At 32.2% G+C, this 10,938-nt stretch overlaps 1 protein-coding gene across 5 annotated transcripts in view; it reads right to left on the bottom strand.

The window, feature by feature from the left end:
• Positions 1-10,938, bottom strand: part of ZRANB3 (zinc finger RANBP2-type containing 3) — a 262,163-nt gene that overhangs the window by 177,303 nt on the left and 73,922 nt on the right. For all 5 annotated transcript variants that reach the window (XM_011354495.2, XM_023527494.1, XM_023527492.1 and 2 more), the window contains exon 3: positions 9,332-9,350. In XM_011354495.2, the coding sequence (XP_011352797.2) occupies positions 9,332-9,350 (19 nt within the window). The remainder of the gene's footprint in view (positions 1-9,331; positions 9,351-10,938) is intronic.

The raw sequence follows: 10,938 nt of genomic DNA, 5'->3' as shown, positions 1-10,938 counted from the left end.
AATAAAAACAGATACAATGGTCAACAGAATAGAAGAGAAAGCCCAGAAATAAACACACACATATATGGTTAATTAATTTATGACAAAGGAGCCAACAATGTACAATAGGGAAATGATAGTCCTTTGAGAAATGATGCTGGGAAAACTGAACAGCCATATACAAAAGAATGAAACTAGACCACTGTCTTATACCATCCATAAAAATTAACTCAAAATGGTTTAAAGACTTGAACATAAGACCTGAAACCATAAAACTAGAAACATATGCAGTAAGCTCCTTGGTGATGATTTTTCAGATGTGACACCAAAAGCAAAGGCAACAAAAGCAAAAATAAACAAGTAGGCTTATATCAAACTAAAAACCTTCTACACAGCAAAGGAAACCATCAACAAAATGAAAAGCCAACCTACTGAATGGAAGAAAATATTTGCAAATCATATATCTGATAAGGGGGTTAATAGTCAAAATATATAAACAACTCATATGACCAAGTAGCAAAAAATAAACAAAAAACAAAACAATCTGATTAAAAAATAGGCCATGGATCTGAATACACATTTTTCCAAGAAAGACATACAGATGAAAAGATGCTCAGTATCACTAACCACCAAATGGAAATCAAAATCACAACGAGATATCACTGCACACTTGTGAGAATGGCTATCATCAACAAGCCAAAAAATAACAAAGGTTGGCGAGGATGTGGAGAAAAGGGAACCCTGTGCAATTGTAAATTGGTATAGCCTCTATGGTAAACAGTATGGAATTTTGTAAAAAATTAAAAACAGAACTACCAAATGATCCAGCAATTCCACTTCTGGGTATTTATCAAAAGAAAACAAAAACATTAACTCAAAGAGATATATGCACCCTCGTGTTCATTGCAGCCTTATTCACAATAGTCAAGATATAGAAACAACCTAAGTGTCCATTGATAAATGAATAAGGAAAATATGGCACAGTGGAATGTTATTTCATTGGAATATATTTTCATTCCATGAAAAAGAATGAAATTATCTCAATGGAATATATTTTCATTCCATGAAAAAGAATGAAATTTTGCCATTTGTGACAACATGGATGGAACTTGAGGGCATTATGCTAAGTGAAATAAGTGAGATAGAGAAAATACATGTGGAATGAAATTATAAAACCAAAACGGAGCTGAGAGATACAGAGAACATACTGTGGTTGCCAGAGGTAGGAGTTGCAGGTGAGTGAAATGGGTGAAATTGGTCAAAAGGTACAAACTTCCAGTTATAAAATAAATAACTTAAAAGGATGTAATGTACAGCATGGTGAGTACAGTTAATAATACCGTATTGCATATTTGCAAGTTAAGAGAATAAATCTTAAAAGTTCTCATCACAAGAAAATGTAAATCGTATGGTGATGTATATTAAATAATTTAATGTGATGATTGTTCTACAATATATACAAATATCAAATCAATTGTATACCTGAAACTAATACAATGCTACATGTCAATTATATCTCAGTAAAAAAAAAAAAAGAAAATGACTGATGAAAAACATCAGACATTCTAAATAAATGGAGAGATATTTTGTATTCATGGACCAAAATCACATTGTTAAGTTTCTTCTCGACTTGATCTATAGCTCTACAGAGCCTCCCCAATTTGATCTATAAATTCAATGTAGTCCCAGTCAAAATCCCAGCAAAGTATTTTGTACAGATTGAGAAGATGATTCTAAAAATTGTATGGGAAGGCTAAGAACCTAGAATAGCCAACACAGTAGTGAAAAAGAAGAACAAAGTTGGATCACTCACACTACCCAATTTCAAGAATTACTATAAGGTTATAGTAATCAAAAAAACATGGTACTGGTGAAAAAATAGACACAGATCACTGGAACAGAAGAGAAACCCCAGAAATAGATCCATAAAAACAGTAAACTGATCTTTAACAAAGAAGGAAACGTAACTAAGTAGAGAAAGAATAGTCTTTTCAACAAATGGTAGTGGAATAACTGGACATCCATAAAAAAAAAAAAAATCTAGACACAGATTTTACACCTTTTACAAATATTAACCCAAAAGGGATCATAGATGTAAGTGTATATAAAACCCCTAGAAGATAACATAGGAGAAAATCTAGGTGACCTTGGGTTTGGCAAGGAGATACAAGACCAAAAGTACAATCAATGAAAGAAAAAATGATAAGTTGGACTTTGTTAAAATTAAAAACTTCTGCTCTGTGCACTTTTAAGAGATGAAAAGACAAACCACAGACCAGAAGAAAATATTTGCAAACACATCTGATAAAGGATTTGTACCTAAAATATATAAAGAACTCTTAAAACTAAACAACAAAAAGGAACAATTCAATTAAAAAATGGGCAAAAAAACTAAACAGAGACCTCACTAAAGAAGATATACAGGTGGCAAATAAAAATATGAAAGGATACCCAATATCCTATGTCATTAGAGAAAACTGCAAACTAAAAAAGTGAGATATCAGTAGAATGGTTAAAATTTTTTTTTTTTTTTTTTTTTTTTAGCTGACAATACCAACTGCTGGTGAGGTTGCGGGGCAAGAGGAACTCTCATTCATTTCTACTGGAAATGAAAAATAGTACATCCACTTTGGAATACACTTTGACAGTTTTAGACAAAAGTGAACATAGTCTTACCGTATATTATGAGTTGAATCATTTCCCTGCCGAAAAGGTACACCGAAGTCCTAAACCAGGTACTTCAAGAAGTGAACTTATTTGGATGCAGGGTCGCTGCAGATGTAATTAGTTACGATGATGTCATTTTAGAGTAAAGTGAACCCTTAATCCAATCTGACTGATGTTATTATAAGAGGAGAAGGAACACAGACACACAGGGAGAATGCCCTGTGACGAATGAGGCAGGGATTGAAGTGAGGCAGCTACAAGCCCAGAAACACCAAGGATTGCCGGCCATCACTGAAACTAGCTTCTGAGTCCCCAGAAAGAATCAAACCTCCTTACACCTCAGTTTCAGATTTCTAGCCTCTAGAATTGTGAAAGGATAAATTTCTGTTGTTTTAAGCCACCGAGTTTACGGTACTTTCTTATGTAAGCACTAGGAAACTAATATAACATCCAGTCCAGCAACTATACTTCTCAAACTATTCAACTGATCATATCCTCACAAAAACCTATATGTGAATGTTTACAGAAGTTTTATTCATAATTGTGAAAAACTGGAAGCAATTAGGATGTCCCTTCATCTTGGTGAATGGAAAACAAAGTACATCCATACAATGGAATATTATTCAGTAATAAAAAAAAAGAGCTACTGAACCACAAAAAAGACATGGATGAACTTACATGCATATAGCTAAATGAAAAAAAAAGCCAGTCTGAAAAAAGTATGTTTCCAATTAAATGGCATTCTGAAAAAGGAAAAATGATAGATTCATTAAACTTATCTGTGGTTGTCAGGAGTTTTGGCCTGGGGGGAATTAAAAGTAAGTGAAGCACAGTAAAATTATCCTGCATGATACTGTAATAGTGAATTGAGGCATTAATCATTTGTGTATATCTGTAGAACTTTACAATATAAAGAGTAAACTTTAACGTATATAAATATTTAAGAAATAATTTAGGTGGTCAGGGGATCTTGTGATGGAGTGTACAGTATGAAAGAAGAATTTAAATGTATTATAAATGTATGAAACAACCTCGTCGAAGGGAGTAGAGGAATAAGGTGCTGACCTACACAATTGTTGAACTGAGTGGAATATGTAAGAATAAAGGCAAAAGGAACTGTACATAAGCATTGTATCCTAGTTGATAATTTTCTTCCCCACAGGGGTACAGGTTAATAATATTAAAACCATCATACATGCATACTGAAACTGAACAAGTATATAAATCTATGGCAGATGGTAAAAGCCAAAATTCTCACTTTTAGGGTGGGATGTTACAGATAAGCAAGGGGGAGGGACAAGAATAATCCGTGTTGTAATTGATTAGAGTTGGAGACATCAGTATGAACTCATGTTTAGCTTAATTACAGATATGGATGGTTACATATATAAATATTTATAAATACGTGTATACAGACATGTTAGTATACACACATTTATCTCCTTGCTTTGTCAGCTGAGAGGAGCTAGAAGAAATGACACTTCAGTAAAAATGAGTATACCTAGCACTTATATCCTAGTTCTAATATCATTTTTTTCAATAAAAAGAACAAGGTTTCTTATAGAAACAATTGATTCTAGGACTGATGCAGGGAATACAAGATGAGCCTGGAGCATCTTGTGGTGCCAGAAAGTTAAGAAAATGCTAAAAATCAAACAAACAAAAACCCCCCAAAACTCCAAACCCTCATCAAAACAACCCACAATGAAGGGACACAGGAGTGAATTTAAAGAGCTCCTAATGGCCAAAACTGGAACAATTTGAGCAAAAAAATAAATTAAATAAATAAGTAAATAGATAAATAGACAGACAGATAGTAGTATTAGATAATAACCTAAGATATAAAATGAATATCCAAGAGTCCATACTGACATAAATACATAATAAATAAATTAATGAATAAATTCCAAATAATTTATGTATTTACTCCACCTTTAAGAAGTTCAGTGTAATTTCCCAATCCCTTGTCACTTTCTTTAAAAAAATATAGTATGTACAAAATAAAATGCTTAAAATAAAAAAAATACAGCATGTAAAGAGAGGAAAGTTTCTCCACTTTAGAGTGGGGAAACTTGACAAATACTTCATCAAGCCAGGTGACCAAGGTTAACATCAACAATCATAAGTCATTGATAGTATGTACCCTTGATGTGACATGATGAAAACAGCACCTTACCACTATTATCTTCCTCCCCAAACACATTACCCCAGTCTGATCATGAAGAAAACATCAGACAAATCCCAGTGGAGGGACATGCTATAAAATACTGAACCATTAATTTTCAAAACTGTAAAGATCTTCGAAAACAAGGAAAGTCTGAGAAACTGTCACAACAAAGAGAAGTCTAAACAAATATGACTACTAACTGTAATGCGTCTTAGATGGGATGTTGGAACAGAAAAAAGGCAGAAAAAAAGTGAAGAAATCAACATAAAGTATGGTCTTTAGTTAACAATAATATATGAATATTGTTTCTTTAATTGAGCACAAATACCATACTAATCTAAGATATTAATAATAGGGGACTGAATATGGGGTATATGAGAACTCTACACGATCTTCGCAATAATTCTATAAATCTAAAACCATTGTAAATTAAAATTTAAGCTGGATTGCTTCCGGCCAAGTATCAGCTCCTAGCTATATACTCTTGGGCAATTTACTTAATTTAACCTCTCTGTGCCTCAGCTTTCTCATCTGTAAAATGAGAATAATAATAATAATACCCCAGAAAACTGTTGTGGGGAAGAGATAAATTAAAACCTGGTACATATGTGTTAATTAATTATTCATTCAGTTCATTCCTTTAACAAAAATGTGCCAACAACAAAGAGTTATGAATTTGAAATAGTAAGAGCTCAAAGGAGGAAGTGTTAAATTTAACTTGGTCGTGGTAAAGGAAAACTAGTATTTATAGAAGCAAATGGAATAAAAATTTCCATCTCAGCTTATTTTGTCTAACCAGGGCAGGCTTATATAAAAAGAAAACTAAAATTCTTCATGTCTAAGTTAATTTCTTAGTCCTCAAACCTATAAATTAATGTTGGTAAAGCCTGTATCACAATATTAATTTTAAGATCATCTGCACAGAAATAACCTTCCAAAGGGGTCCTTCAGTGTTTATTACAGACACCTATATACTTTTGCCTGCAGGGAAATTGACAAGGTTTTTCAAACATGACTTCAGCCTACAGAAAAACTTCCACCAGCACTGCACAAGTTCCACATCCTCTCCCTTCCAAATTCCTCTTCCAGAGCAACACTTTGACCCAAAGAAAAACATCCATAATGATGACTTTAGGACCTCTCTTCCAATACTTATTAATATGTCACAAAATAGCCACAAAATAGACCAAGCCAAGTAGCATGTCTCTGACAAAAAGATTCCTTTTATTTTGAAAAAGGAAGAAAAGCAATATTTTATTTGATAAACCATTCTCCCTACCTCCTTAATGTTTTCTCAAGTAAGAGGAAAGAAACTTAAGAAAACGTGTGTGTGTGTGTGTGTGTGTGTGTGTGTGTGTGTGTGTGGTGAGAGGGGCTAAAACAGAGTACTAACAAAAAATGTTACATAAAAGAAAGCGGGAATTTTCTGAGTTTGATAATATATACTATAGACAAAACAGAATCCATGTATTGACAAAATTTTGTCCATTATGACACAATGTTATTCATGTAAATCCAAGATGTTAATCTCATTTCCTTAAGTAAAAACCAACATTGCAAGGTTTTCTAAACACTAAGTTTCTACAAAGAATAATAGCCTTTAAATACTTGACAAATATGGTAGCCAGTGTGTAGGTTTAATATTTTTCCTCATGTATATCCTGGTTTGTGTTAATGTGAAATTATTTCTTGCATTTAAAATCATTTTATGAATAAACATTTGCAGCAACACAGCAAGGACACAGTGGTTCAAGAGCAATTAAGATAATAGTGCAACAGCTTGACTACAAACTGTGGTCTGAATTCCATTATTTATGGAATACAAATTCACAAGAGTTTCTATATACTCACTACATAGTTCTTGAAATAAAATTTAATTGCATTAAACCAAGAGGAGAGAAAGAAAGTAATTAAAATGGCTTCAGCTGGGTTTGCAAAGTAAATTTTACTAAAAGTTGAAGCTTTGTTGGTTACCTGAAGTATAGTTTTATAATTGAAATACACAATGATCACACAATTAGATAATTAAACAGAACTAAAATCATCATTCCAATGAAAAGTTAATGATTATTTTATATACAGTAGATAGATCATATAATTCCACAAAAATTAAATACATTAGAAATAGATAATAGTGGGAAAATACTAGCAGAAGGGGGAGTAATAACAGTGAAGGAAGTCATTTGTTTCTAAAGCTTGGGAGGAAAGATCACAGCAGACAGCTAAATTACACAATACTCTAAGTGGGTATTCAAATGTCTAAAAAAGGAGGTTCAATAACAGAGATGTAAAGTTGCTCTCCTAAGGCTTTTTAGCTATTTGATGAGTCAAACGGTCATCATATAAAACTACAGTTTTTAATTTAAAAATTAAAAGGTGGTTGACCTCCAAATTATAAACTGCATTTCCTTCTATGACTTCATGACCATTTTGTGATAAGAGCAAGAAAAGGAGAACAGTATTAGAAAACAGAATGAAGGTCAAACCAGAGTTCATACAATTTACATATATACAAGTTCTTTCCAATTCAACACTTTTAATTTATTAACTTTCATCCATATTAACTTGGTAAAGATTCCATAAAAATGACACTTTAACTCTACCACTAACAGAGGATATCAGTGGTTATGCGCTGTTTATTTCTATAGACTGTTTTTTGTACTCATTTGTAAATTGAGGATTTTTTCCTTAATTAACCTTTGCTATAATAAGCCCTGCAAAGTCCATTGGTGTAAAAGAATGAGAGTCTTTAACATGCTGGTGAAAAGAGAGAAGTAATTACGATGGACACAAAAGTAGAGAATTGTTTTTAAGTATTGAAGAAATAGTAAACAGTTCTTTTAAATTTATTAAATTGAAAAATAAGAATGGCTTTGAAAGAAGATCACAAATCATTCAATATGTGACAAGTGTTATGTGATTGTAAATAATAGGACGTGAGGAAAGTTGCTGATATAATGAAAAACTCTTGCTAGCTAAGGATTCATCATGAACTTTCCATAATCCTTAGTCTAATGTTAATTGAGGAGAACATAGGAGTCTGTTGGAGAATAGGAGAGTTAAAGTGTTGATCAAATGTTAGTTTCAATCCATGAACGATTCCATAGATTTAAAGCCTATTCAAATCTTTAAGACATCAAAATGAAGAACAAGGTAGCAATGACATGCCATAGCTGCTAAGACTTTCCCCATGAATTTCTTGTGAAGATTAAGATGGTGTTATCTTTTACAATGTATTTTCTGTGAACATAAAACTGGTCTGTTTAAAATAATTATTCACACACATCCATACATATATCACATATATATTTTATAGATATATAAAATGGCTATGCATAGTTTGAGATTTCGAACAATGAATTTACATTCCTATTTGTTGTAAACATATTTAGGAAGTAAAGTGTAAGTGCCTTTCAGTCATTTTGGACTCTCAAATTTATTAATTTATTTAGAGACTTTTGGAATTCATTCTGTTCCAAAACAGAAATATCTATTGTTTCTCAAATATCTACGTCCTGTCTCTTCAATTACACTGTTGAAGTCTTTCACAGGCAATAACTGTTTCTAACATCTAGTCTAAACAAATGCCTATAGTGTGAAGAGTTCAAACTAAAAACTTAGGTAATTATAAATCGGCATGAACCAAAAAACCCTATATAACTTTTGCATAGCATTCATATTCATGTTATACTCTTTTTCACTTTTTTCCTAAAGAAGAGACTATAGAGATAAATTATTGATGAGTCTGTTGTGTAACTAAAACTAAAAGACAGTTAACTGGCAGAATCTTTTATGGTTCTACTCACATTTTTTTTAAATTCACTATCCATTTTTTTCATTTCTAACACATTTTTAAGTGGAGATGTTTTGCTGTTATATCCTCTAAAGGTGTCATTAAAACAGCAGCACATTTCTGAAATTGATATTAATTTAGAACTTTATTGATTTACATTATTCTGAGAATGTATGTAAAGAGTATCAGTTTATATAACAAGAATTTCCATTTCAGTGAGAAAATATGAATATGTATACAAGTACGTGCCACTTAAATGTATCAAATTGTTTAGTGATAAAATACCATTTTAACATTGTTTTATATTCATACAGAACAATAAACAATCTTTAGAGCAAAATCTTAAAAGTTTGGCTTTTAAGCAAGCATTATTATGATAAGTAGAAGAGAGTTCAGTTTCATTTGGGGCTGAATTTCAAAGCACATCCATGCTTCATAGGCCAACAATATAAAATTCTGGATTACTAATATTAATAATAACATGTTCCAAGTACATGCCTTGCTTGCACACACACACACACACACACACACACACACACACACACACTCGTTCCCATTCTTATTCTTTCCACACCCCTCCCACCTTACTCTCTTCTCCCTCTTTCCCTCTTTCTATATAAAGAAATATAGTCATATGGAAAGACATAGAGTACACGGCAAATACAGACACTAAAAAATTGGCTGTGGAAGTTAATAAAAGACAAAAAAATCATGAAAACACTTACTTCATCAGCTATCATGCACCTGAAAAAAACAAAAACAAAAACAAATTAATTTCTTAATTATCAAAGCCAACCATTTTAAGAGTTCTGATTAAGCAGCTTGCCACAAAATAGTTTACAATGGTAAAGTACTAAGCCAAAGAGAGGTGTTTATAAGTGTGCACGAGAACTTGGGCCAGTGCTGATTTTTATAAGACTCTCCAGCTGCCAATGGCATATGGCTATGTGGGAGTGTAAGAGCTTCAGACATGCTGTTCCCCACTGTTTATCCATGGAGATAGCTACAATGACCCTTCAAAACTGGGAGCAAAATGGCAAGTGACTGTGCCAGTGACTTCCCCTCTTTCCATTAAACCTTAATATTGGTTTTCCCTAGAGATTACAAGGATGCTGCATTAAAGTGCAAGAAAATAAATGTCAACCAGATATCAGTATGTTAAACATATAATTATATATGCTATACTAGATATGTTAAGCCTATTTTCAAGATGAATTTTTGTTTCTCCTATCATTTTGCTAAATTTTCTCTATTTTTTCTTATTAGCCTATAGAAGTAAATTCTATCCATTGAAAATTGAAATTAGGGGGTATGAACTGAGGTCCTAAGGAGAAAAAAAGCAAAAAGCAAAAAGTTATAACAAGTATGTATGTATGGTCAGGACCATGAGGGGTCCCTTAGAGATAGTGAGTATATGATAAGGAGAAAAACAAACCTCTTAACTGAGGGGATTTCCAAGAAATCTAAGAAAATACTGAAATGCTATAAAATTTGAAAAGAATCAAGTCCCTATTTCAACTTCTCTCTTCCTTTTCCCCCCAATGTTCTTGAAATTATATAATTTTACAAGATTTCTTTTAACATGAAACAAATTAATAATTTGGTAATAAATATATAATCAAGGAATAAGTTTATAGGTAAAACAGAATTTCATTCTTAAAAAGAAAATGATGTCAGGTTACCTAATAAGTATTTTTATGAAAAAATAAAATAACAAATAATTTAACTGAAATTTAAAACATATGCAAGAGTAAAAAGTTTATTACATTTTTTGCAAACAAGCCTAAAAAGTAGAAATAAAAAAGCAATTTCGAAAAACATCATTTTCACAAAAATTCACGTGTATGCCTTTTTCATTTTAAAATACAATCCACATTTGATAAAGATGTCACTTGAAGTGTATATTATTTATTGAGTGTCTACTATGTATCGAGCACGGTTCTAAGTGTTGGGGATATAGCAGTGAATTAAAGTCTTTCTCTCATAGAAGGTGACTGGAAGAAGACAATAAACAAGCATATGATTCAAGTGGTGATAAGTGCTATTAAAAAAACTAAAACAGGGAAAGGTATCATAGGGAATGTAGAGAAAGATGTATTTTATAGAGTTATCAGGAACAGTCTTTATGATAAGGCAATTTGAACAGATTTGAGCAAGACCCATAAATTGAATGAGAAAGGGAATTATGAGAAAATCTGAAACAGCTGCAGTCTCAACAAAGTGATGAGCAAGTGCAAGGGCCCTGAGGGAAGGCAGTAAGTTCGGTTTGGACATCTAACCTTTGTGAGATCCATTAGGTATCCAAGTTGAACTGTTAAGACTCATGAGTCAG

The sequence above is a fragment of the Pteropus vampyrus genome, unplaced genomic scaffold, assembly GCF_000151845.1.
Source record: "Pteropus vampyrus isolate Shadow unplaced genomic scaffold, Pvam_2.0 Scaffold17, whole genome shotgun sequence".
Lineage (NCBI taxonomy): Eukaryota > Metazoa > Chordata > Mammalia > Chiroptera > Pteropodidae > Pteropus > Pteropus vampyrus.
Note: the sequence above shows the minus strand (reverse complement) of the source record. Positions and strands in the feature narration are given on the sequence as shown.